At 35.2% G+C, this 11,469-nt stretch overlaps 1 protein-coding gene across 2 annotated transcripts in view; it reads left to right on the top strand.

Moving 5' to 3' along the window:
* Positions 1 to 11,469, top strand: part of AP3B1 (adaptor-related protein complex 3, beta 1 subunit) — a 254,762-nt gene that overhangs the window by 235,196 nt on the left and 8,097 nt on the right. The window contains exons 24-26 of one of the 2 annotated variants that reach the window (XM_008581622.1): positions 1,819 to 1,916; positions 3,139 to 3,175; positions 7,895 to 8,017. In XM_008581622.1, coding sequence (XP_008579844.1) covers positions 1,819 to 1,916; positions 3,139 to 3,175; positions 7,895 to 7,916 — 157 coding nt within the window. In that variant the 3' untranslated portion in view covers positions 7,917 to 8,017. Of the gene's footprint in view, positions 1 to 1,818; positions 1,917 to 3,138; positions 3,176 to 7,894; positions 8,034 to 11,469 lie in introns of those variants that run through there. The other variant, XM_008581623.1, reaches the window with a different exon arrangement.

Raw genomic sequence — 11,469 nt, 5'->3', positions numbered from 1 at the left:
TTTGTGCAGGCTAAAGCTACATAGGCAATAATATGGGTTAGAGTCACAATTTTTATAACATGATACTCTTTACAGCGCACTCCCAGCCTCATCTGTTGACACCCCACGCTGCTCACCATTGCCAAAACACAGGCCTAGAATGCCCTCTCTCTCTCTCTCTCTCCTCTTGGAAATAAACATATCTTCACCTCACTCCTGCAGAACAAATTAGTTCCTCTTCCATGAACTAAAATGCTTTCCATATCTCTAATATAGCACTTATCATTCCATTATAAACATAATTTCTTTCCCTCCACTAGACTGGTGAGCTTCAAGGGCCAATTTCACTTGGCTTTAAATCCCCCTATACTCCCACAGTACATAGAATCAAGTTTGTAGTTCAGTAAATGTTTATTGAATTAATAAATGAATTTATTGGTTTGCCTTGGACAATCCACATGTTGAAAAATATAAGGCAGCTTATGAGAATACAGTACATAATAACATACAAATGGATTTTATGTCCTTTCTTCATACTATATTATTTGTCCCTACCCCACCCTTGAATAAATTTAAGGCTCTTTCTTATCCACAATCCCCATCTCCTTAGCCACTTTCCCACCGGCCATGACATCTAGTTCTAACAGGAAAGTAGAAGTCCCTCTGTGAGACTTTCAGGAAAACCTTTGCTTTCCTGATAAAGAGGAACAGATTCGGTTGGCTCAATTATTTACCACTCCTCACCATCACTCTTCCCCCTTTGATTGGAATGTCAACGTGGTACTTGCAGATGCAGCAGGCATCTGGCAAGTGTGAGGATGAAAGCCAGTATGCTAAGAACGGCAGAGTAGAGAGCTAGAGAAATCTGGGTCCCAAAGGCCTCTTTACGCCACTTAACAAGACTTTGTTAATTCCAAGACTTCTTATGTTCTAAACAATAAATGCCTATTAACGGCAGAGTAGAGAGCTAGAGAAATCTGGGTCCCAAAGGCCTCTTTAAGCCACTTAACAAGACTTTGTTAATTCCAAGACTTCTTATGTTCTAAACAATAAATGCCTATTTGTCAAGAAACTGATTTTCTGCTTATTTGCAGCAAAAATACATTTTTAACCGATCAAGCTAACTTCATTCATCTAACCTAAAAAAATTTTAAAACAGTTGTAGTAATATTTTATTGATAGTAATGTTGTGAGATTTAAGTGAAATAAATGCATTCAGTATTGTTTTTCTGATACTAGAACAGAAATTGGCTTCGTAAATTCTTCATATCCTGTCATTTGAAATAATAACTTTTACCACATATGATCAACAGTATCAGTGAATAACACTACTAGAAAATAAGGTGGTTTTTTTTTAAGAAAGCAAGTTTGCAGATGAGATACTATTTTATTAGCACATGTCTAAACACAGTATAGTCACCCCATTTTATTTATTATTAAAAATTAGTTTAATGTTTTAAGAAAGAGAGCTTAACTAAGACTGAAGCACTTCATCTTCTAAACTTTATGCAAAGTGAAGATAAAATATTACTTCTCTACTGTAAGCTGCATGAAGTGTTCCTCTGGTGGTAGTGGTTATATAACTGCTGCTGTTTTTAAAAGTTTTATGTCAAATGGCACGATTTTATAACTGTTTTATAAAGAAAAATTCTGATTCAAGTAACTGATGTATTTCTCTGCAAATAGTGTTGTTTGAGAAAATTTTCAACCCTTTTTAGCTGCAGTATTTCTTATACTTTATATTCTGACATATGCTTTAAGTGCATCTGTTTAACTTTATAGTATTAAGAATGTTTATTTGTTAAGCATGTAGTTAGCTTTGATTGTTTTTTTCCTTAGTACCAAGGATGATTGCTTCAATGTTAATATTCAGCCACCTGTTGGAGAACTGCTTTTACCTGTGGCCATGTCAGAGAAAGATTTTAAGAAAGAGCAAGGTGAGAGATTACTACAATTTACTAGAAATTTGCATACCGTATAATATATGCTCATTCTTCTGGCCTGTCTCTAAAATAAATTAGCATAAATACATAGCCATTAACATATGTCAGTGCATAATCTTCCAATTTTTATTAATGCTTTGCATTTATAAAATAACCTTAAAAGTATATGTTTGTCTACATTTCTGGCATACTTGAAAATTGATTAACATGTCTTTAAAATAATAAATTGATTCTTAACTTTTTAATCCTTAGAGCTGTGGTTTGTCAACTTGATGATATACTAATATGTTTTGTATTAGTGAAAATGACAGGAATTGAGGACTTACCAGTGTCCTGCCACTATAAATGTTATGTTTTCTGTATTTCTTTTTCATCACCAAACTGTTTTTCTGTCCTACAAATGTATTCTTCCCTGCACACATTTGAGTACCCTGTAAAATAAAGTCCTAATTATAGCATTAAAATACCTTTATTTTCTTTTGGCCTAATTCTATATTAAAGAAATGCTATGTTGTCAGAATACAGAATATATCAGAGCTGAAACATTTAAAAATATGCACCTAAAAAAATATTTTCAGTAGAATGCAAGTATTAATATCCTGAACTGGCCTTGGTGTCAAGCATACCTTCTATAAAAATGAGGGGTTAGTGGGTTTTTTTGAATATGAGTAAGGGGAAATAACTGTCTGATTTTATGTGTTTAAAGATAACATTTATAAACTAGGGCATATTTAAATGCTAAAGTCAGCAATTTTAAAAACATCGTGTGAATCTAAGCTATTTTTTTCTCTTGAGAGTATTGTCAAAGATTCCTTTATTTCGAGGTCTTAAATCGTATCCATCAAGCTTCCAGAAAATAGTAGGCACACACAAATACTTTTGCCTAAGGAGAGGGACATGCTTCCTGGCACTTTATTATTTTAGTGCCGAAGATTTCTTTTTACTCTTAAGCTTTTGCGATCCACCATATCAAAACAAAGTATTATAGAAGAATCCCACAAAAAAAATTTCATACAAGACTGTAAATTAATAGTAGTCTTTCTTTCTTGGGCCATATTTTTAAGTGATAAAGAAGAATGACTAAATTCATCTTCGCATTTGCTTTCCTCTGAAGTTGATTATTGCTATAGAAGAAAATTATCTTTGTGATTTTATTTTTCTATTGACAAATTGAATTGATCTTATATTTGCTATTCTTATGCTTCGCTGGCTAAAGCCTGCCTCTCTGCTTTACACCTGCTCAGCAAACCAAGGTGAGTGGCACACCAGTGACTGCATAAGGCGTGGGCACATTTATTGTTAAGGGGATATTCCTTTTTTGAAAAGTGCAGCTAAAATATATCTAAAGCAGGAGATTATTGTATACCCTCAGCTTTTGTTTTATAATACTTGATATTTCGATCAAATTTTTTGTGCTCTGCTGTGACTGAGGGGTTTTTCGATGACTAGCCATACAGAACCGTATGTGCATGAGAGACGTGCACTTGGAGAATAGCTGTGATCCTCTGTGGAAATGTTGCCAAAATTCCTTTTTCTTCTGCCATTTTACTTCTATGGTTGTTGATTATTTGTCTGAATAAATCTGGCAGCTGTTTGCTATGTTTAATAGAGCAGAAAGGCTACTCTGAATAAAGCTATTTGAAAATTTGTTTATATGAAGTATTTGTAAATCCTTGTAAGTCTCTTGGCATTTCTTTATCATTCTTTCTGTCTTCCTGAATTCATTCTTTGATGTGGGACTTGATGCTGGCAAATTTACCACAGGTTTAAAGAGTATTTTCAATAGCATCTTTTTAGTTATAGATTTCAGCAGATTTGGTAGTAGAGGTCTCAGTTCTCAACTTTACACATGTGTTTGTTTGTTATACTCCTCTAGGAAGAGCTTAGCTTATTTCACAAAAGGTGCCTAAAAATGACTTGCTAACTATAAATCCCAAATCAGAATAAAAATCAGTTTCCTAACATTTTATCAATGCAAAGTTCTGGAAGGTAAAATGCAAGTAAGTTTAAGAAGTGTGTGTGTGTGTGTGTGTGTGTGTGTGTGTGTGTGTGTGTGTGTGATCACATGTTAGCTTTAACCTATTTTTCTACTTTAAATACAATGAATTTACATAATATCTCATTTTACAGGGCATATATTTTAAGACTCAAGAAGTGCATTAAAGGGCCAGCCCGGTGGCGCACTCGGTAGAGTGCGGCGGTGCTTGGGAGTGTGGCAGTGCTCCCGCCGAGGGTTCGGATCCCATATAAAGACCAGTCCGCTCACTGGTTGAGCGCGGTGCGGGTGTGACACCGAGGGTTGCAATCCCGTTACCGGTCACGAAAAAAGACAAAAAGAAAAAAAAAAAAAAGTGCATTAAATGTATTAATTAGGATTTAACTGAAAAAATTATAAATAAGAAACATGGGGAATATGGTTCTATTTTTATTCTAAAGATTTATATAATTGAAAAGTGTGTACAATATTAAATAAAAGTGATTCTAACAGATTGTTACATATTAGATTATTATTTTTAAAACAAAAAAGTTTTATTTTTTATATACAGCCTGATCTATCGCTTTTTCTCAATTGTTGCATTTTAGGGTTTCATGGCTAAACATTGCTTGTTTGTAACATTGGTAGTCAATGAGCTAATCGAAAGACTGGTTTATCCTCTATATTGAAGGTATCTGTAATATACATAATATGAGCCTTCAACAGAAGTGTGATGTATTCACTGCTATGAGTTTTGAGCATTACAAAGTTAATGATCTAGCTGTGAGATGCTTTCAGTACTATAAATAGCATGGGATCTCTTTTTTACTTAAAACATTTAATTTGTTTTCTTCAGACAGTTTTAATTTTAAGAGACCTAAACCGATAGCTTATTCCAAGCTGCCTCCTTTTATTCATTTCTTCTTGTGAATTGAATTGCAAATCTAAAACTTAGACAATTTTTTTTAAATTTTATTTTCTTATATTATTTGTTTTGCATTTAGCAGTGAATCACAGCTGATTAACCTAAAGTAAGTGCTGTCCAGTACTCTCACCAAAATTTAGATAAATCCTAAGAAGCCACAAATTATTTAGACTGACAATTTAAAGTATTTTCCCAGTAATTTTTCTTTTTTTTTTTTTTTTCCTTTTTTGTCTTTTTTACTGACCGGTAACGGGATCGCAACCCTCGGTGTTGGCGCCCGCACCGCGCTCAACCAGTGAGCGGGAATCGGTCTTCACATGGGATCCGAACCCTCGGCGGGAGCGCCGCTTGGGCACACTCTCCAGTGCACCACCGGGCCGGCCCTTCCCAGTAATTTTAACCTTTATTATGTATGAACAGGCTATACCGTGTTTTAAAGTCTTTTTTCATAGGAGAAACTTTTAATGATACTTCGGCATATTTTTTCATTATTGTTAAAGTGAAAATATCTGATATATTTTCATTTAGAAAAATCTCTGATTTAAGATACCTAAAATGTTTACTTAATTTTATTATGATTTATGCATCTACCTTATGGGTTCCTAGCTAGCAAGATGCTAATTCTTTAAATGGTCAGGCATTTACTATTTTCTGGCCCTTAACTACCACAAGCAATCATATTTGATGCCCCTTAATTAGAGCACCTTTTTTTCTTTCCAGGTTCTTTTTCCACCTCAGCAATCGAGACAATACATTTGCTTACCATGCTGCTCTCCTAAGTGTTCTTTTGCATGTAAATTAATCTTGATTCAGTTTACACTGTCATGCTGAGTGGTACAAATTGCCTATAACAATAAAACAGCATGAGTTAAAAATAAAGGGGGGTGGGAAGGCAGATTGAATGTGTGCCTTACTTGATAGGATGTTACTTTGCTTTATGCCAATACATTAGCTGACGATAATGAATCTTCTGTTCTGAAAAGCATGGTTTAGTTGATTTTTTTTTTAATTTTACTTCAATGGAGCAGTACCTTGTCTTTTATAGAACAAGTTAGACAAACCATTAATGACAAGAGTGTTAAGGTTAAATATGAAGCAATGCATTCACTTCTCTGAGTGCTATCCATCTTTCCATTTACAGGAGCTTGACAAAAGTACTGGCTTTGTACAACATTTCCTTTAATTACATGCTGCGGGAAACAGGCTTTTAACATAAACATAGTTGCATTCATTTATTCAGCAGTTGCTCTTCAATAGAGCTTAATGGAGAAGGTTTAAATCCTAAATGAGTACACACATCTCTCAGCAGTGTTATGTCAGCCACTGTGCTTTACTTAAAAGCAGTGTTTGACTGCTTGTGTAGTTTTTAAAGCTTTTGCCTTATATTGAAGTTAAACAGTTTAAGACAGAACACAGTGTTCCTGGAGTTTGAAAGTGGTCAGTAAAAACTGCTTCTTGTTAGAAGCTAGATAGTTGTATTTTCTTTTTTTTTTTTTTTTTGTCTTTTGTCTTTTTCCGTGTCCGGCAACGGATCGCAACCCTCAGTGTTGCCCCCGCACTGGACCGGGGACCGGCAACGGGACTGCAACCCTCGGTGTTGCTCCCGCACCTCGCTCAGCCAGTGAGCGGGAACCGGTCTGTATGTGGGATCCGAACCCTCGGGCGGGAGCGCTTCCGCGCTTCCCAAGCGGCGCACTTTTCAGTGCGCCACCGGGCCGGCCCTAGATAGTTGTATTTTCTGATGGCATATGTCTTTTTACATTGTTGGGCTTCATTGTCTTAATACTGTTAATCATAGGGAGTTTTAAAAATTTCAGGTTGCATTTGCAACAAATAACTAAATTAAATATATAGGCCTGAAGGTGTAATGTCTTTTGAAAACATGAAATCAAATTTTACCATTTTCATAAATTTTGTAAACTATTGTGCACATATTAAATGTCTCCAAAGGTCATTTTTAAAATAGATACCATTATGTATCCATGACTTATATCGCAGATTGAAATAGTTGGTATTTATTGGCTAATGGCAACAAAGAATGATTACGTTTTATAATGATGAATATCATAATTATCTTGATTTGATCATCACACATTGTACACAGGTATTGATTTTTAACTGCATACCCTACAAATATGTAGAATCAATTAAGTTTCAATAAAAAATAAAAAATTTTTAATTTTAATAAAAAGTTTTTTAACCTGGGTACTAAATTTCAATATTTGTTCAAGTTTTTGGTATATTGATGAATTTGTTCACTAAACATTTTCACATGAGATTCTGATATTAATGGCATGTCTTGTGTTAACCGTATGGTTTTTGTTCATGATTTTTCTTAACTTAGTTTCTTTCCTAACTATTATTTGAAGTGTCTCTGGAATGTAAGATTTTTTTCATTCACATCTTTTTCTTTGTTTTCAAACTTTTTCCTTCAGAAATTTCAGTTAGTGTTTTTGTTGGCAACTGTAGTTCCATTCACTAGGCAAATACTGTTAATCATTAAGTGTAACTTAAATACTTGTACGTTTTCTAGAAACAATTGCTCAGTGACTTCCAATCATTGTTGAGATAGCTGTGGTCTATCACATTGAGGTCATTCATCAGGTGATGCTGCTAGTTATTCCAGAATCACTTTGATTTGTTCTCAAGCAGCGTTTGGCAGTGAGAGGTCTTTGAATGAATAGAAAAAATGATAACAATAATAAATATATATTCTTAAGAAGTGGCAGTTTAATAGTTTCCCTAGCCCAGATGCAGTATATTTTAAAGGGACTGAAAGTGAAATTTCATATGTGTGATTCTGCGTTTTTATCCTTTAGTACTTTAGAGTCATTGAGTGAATTTTTTTTTACTGTATTTTTACACATTTTCCTGTGCAATGGGAATTTTAAAAAATCTTTCCAAGAGTTGCAGTTTGTCTTAATTTCATGATAATTATCTTACAAATTACATTCTAAAGTGGTATTTCTTTGATTGAAAAAAGTTTTTAAATTTTGGCTATGAGCTTAAAATTGTTTAAATGTGATTTTCATAATGAAATTAGTGAAAGGAAGTCTTCTTTTGCTTTTACAGGAATGCTAACAGGAATGAATGAAACATCTACAGTGATCATTACTGCACCACAGAATTTCACTCCCTCTGTGATCCTTCAGAAGGTTGTAAATGTAGCCAACGTAGGTGTAGTCCCTTCTGGCCAAGATAATATACATAGGTAGGTTGAGTAACACATGGTGTGGAGGTAACTTGTATAGGTATGAATATATAACTTTAATTCATTGTTTTCTTTGGAAATAATAACCTGTATAATATATGCCCTCCCTTTTTTTTTTCTGATGGTATATTTGGTTCATTAGTTGACTTAAGGTCCTCTTCCCCATTTTATACCATTCTTATCACGCTGGTCATTCCTGAAAGATACACAGAGTATATCCACATTTTGTAATATCTTGGCAATTTGGAGAGATAACTTTTATGAGGTGGTTGATAGTTTATTTTATTTCACTGGATTCCATGAATTTCCAGGAAGAACTATCTTATAAAGCAGTGGATTTGGACGTTGGTTTTTTTTTTTTTTTTTGAACAGTAAGGGGATCGCAACCCTTGGCACGGTGTCACCTGCACCACACTCAGCCAGTGAGGGTGCCGGCCATCCCTATGTAGGATCCGAACCCGCGGCCTCGGCGCCACCAGCGCCGCACTCTCCCGAGTGAGCCACGGGGCCAGCCCTGGACTTTTTTAATTGAAAGGGAGGAAGTTTGGGTTCTACATACAAATTTCATTTTGACAGCAGTCCCGTAAAGCTGGTTGCAGTTAATAAAAAGCTGTTAGACAACCAACGTGGGACTAAATGCAGCATCTGTTTCTTAGACCAGGAATATCTTTACCACCAAACATCTGAAGCATGAGATCCAAGTCATTTGTTCTCTAAAAGGCAGCCGAAAATGTGATTAATACGTTTGCCCTCTTTGTCTGCCAGTGGCTTTAAATGAAAGTGAAGATAAAAATAATAATCCCTCAACCATGTGGTTGCCTACTCCTCTGTGAACTTAAGGGAATTCATTGCAAACCATCTCATGATATACTTCTGCCATTAAAAAATCTACACGCTGTATTTTGTGTAACCTTTCTTATATAACTATCATTTATAGAAAATAAATTTAGAATCAAGGGGAAGGCCATCAGACAGTCCTTTAAGAAAAAAAATTTTCAGTTATCACAGGAGTGGGATAAGTTCCATGTAGAAAGTGCTACAGGTGATTTGGGTTTTAGACCTAGCTCTGCCATTATTAGGCTTGGTAATCTTGGGCAAATTATAACTTCTCCCTGTGGGCTTTAAGTTCCTCATCTGTTTGGAAATGGGTGTCAGGGGAAAAATGGGAGATTGGAATGAGATTCTTTAGTATCTATGGAAGGACACTGGACTTGACATCAGAAGAACTGATCTGCCATTGTTCAGAGTTGCCTAACTTCATGTACTAATCGTGACAGAGTGAGAACTGTTTGTTAGTCAAAAAATAGATTTACCTTGTACTTTTTTTTAGAGAGAGTGAGTTTAGGATTTTTAAAACACCAACTATGAAAAGCATTTTGACTAATAGTATTTTAAGAGATTAAAAATTTCAATATGATGAATTACCCTTGGCTGGCCTATATTCTGTTTAATTGTTCAGGATTTTTTTTTTCTGAGAGGACTTTTTGTAAGCATTTGTGTATTCTTTCTAACCATTTAATGGATAAAGTTCCTATTGCCTTGTTTTGGAATAGTTTATTTCTCCTATTCTTCAAAATTGAAATTTCTTTTACATTAAATACCAGGTAAAGAAATAATAGAAGAATCATCTAAGAAAAAGTAAACCTTTATTAATATTCAGGAGTATGTAATGGTATAAAGAAGAAATGTTAATTGAACACTTAATACAAAATGGTTTCAAACACATCAACAGAAAATGGCCCCCATTAAGAAAAAGTCAATTAAAAGAGCACAAGTTTTATGAAATTCGCTTCAAAAACCAGTAGTGTTTCTTATGTAGTTAACACTTTTAAAGCTCAATTAATAAAGCATATCTACTGTGAGATTATATGACATTTAGTTTTGATTTTCTAAATGAGTGGTAAGATCAGAAGGGCAAAGAGTATACTGTTGAAAGACTTAGTCTTACCTTTGCGTCTTGCTATTTGAAAAAGCTGCTCTTTGAGAACAGAACAATCTTGTTGAGATCTACAAAGTTTTGGTCATTGTGTCAATCTGCTATTTTCCAAATTACAGTTACCACCTGATAAGGAGTAATACAGAAATGAGAAGTTCCATTATCATCAAAAAGCATTTATTAAATGTGTGGCTGAATATCTTCATTTCCTGTTAGATATTCATATTAAAATATGAGATATACTATACATTATTAAAATCTTGAAGCTATTATTTAAGACAATACTAATAAATCGATACATAAATAAAGTATATACAAAGGGCAGAATGGACGGCATTAAACCAGTATATGAATGAACTGCGAAAGGAAAAGGTCAAGATTTAATGTGTTTTAATGGAGATTAGAGGAATTAGCTATGGGAATCCTAGGTTCATGCAAGGCCAGGAAAAATTTCTTGTGCCCTCTGAGAAAAATCAAGTAATGATTTATGATGGAAGTTCAGATTTAACAATAAAGAAACTAAGGGGCATTTGCTTGTATTTTTTTTTCTTTTGATGGCTGGCTTATATGGGGATCCGAACGCATGACCTTGGAGATATAAGGCTGTGCTCTAACCAACTGAGCTGCATTTGCTTTTCTTAGCAAGGTCACTTGTCCTCCGATAGCTAATGAGTAGTACAGTGGCCAAAAAGCAGAAAATGAAAAATCTATAGCTCCAAAATCACTAAGGTTTTTCTATCCAAAAGAATCACGTGGCAGTTTATGTAAAACTCATATTCCTGGAGCCTGCCCCCCAAAACTGAGCTTTAGTACACCTGGGACAGGGCCCAGGAATCTGCATTTTAGCCAGGACTCCAAGCGGTTGTAAGGCAGCTGTTCCAAGTCCCCAGTTTAAGGTTGCCCCAAGTTATCAAGAGTTAATGATAGCCACGACATATCTTAAAATATTTTTCTTATGTTTATTTATTGCCTTCTTTATAGATTAGTCATTAAGGGATACCAGTAGGTGAGGTGTTTGATTTAGTTTTTTCTTATATCTCTCCCAGTGTGCTCCTAAAGATAGTATGTTATTAATTATGGTGGTACATTACACTGGTGTCTGTAAAACAGACTTAGACCGTAAGTAAAAATTTGTCTTTCAGCAGTCTCAACCATTTCACATTGTAACCCGTATTCAAGAATTGTGACATTTGTATACAGTAGTGTTGTTGAAAAGAGTTGTCATACTCCCTACTCATTTTTCCCTTTCACAAACAACAGTTTGACCCTATAAGGGGAAAATGTAATATTTGAGTGAAGACAGATTCCTTGTCTCTGCCATGATTCTATTGTACTTCTTATCTTATTCAGTAAGACCTTAGAGCAGCTTTCATTATTAACTTGTATTCAGTACGTATATTTCTCCCCCCCCCCCCCCCCCCCCCCCCCCCCCCCCCCCCCCCCCCCCCCCCCCCCCCCCCCCCCCCCCCCCCCCCCCCCCCCCCCCCCCCCCCCCCCCCC

This window comes from Galeopterus variegatus, unplaced genomic scaffold (genome assembly GCF_000696425.1).
Source record: "Galeopterus variegatus unplaced genomic scaffold, G_variegatus-3.0.2 Scaffold2410, whole genome shotgun sequence".
In the NCBI taxonomy this organism is placed as follows: domain Eukaryota; kingdom Metazoa; phylum Chordata; class Mammalia; order Dermoptera; family Cynocephalidae; genus Galeopterus; species Galeopterus variegatus.
Note: the sequence above shows the minus strand (reverse complement) of the source record. Positions and strands in the feature narration are given on the sequence as shown.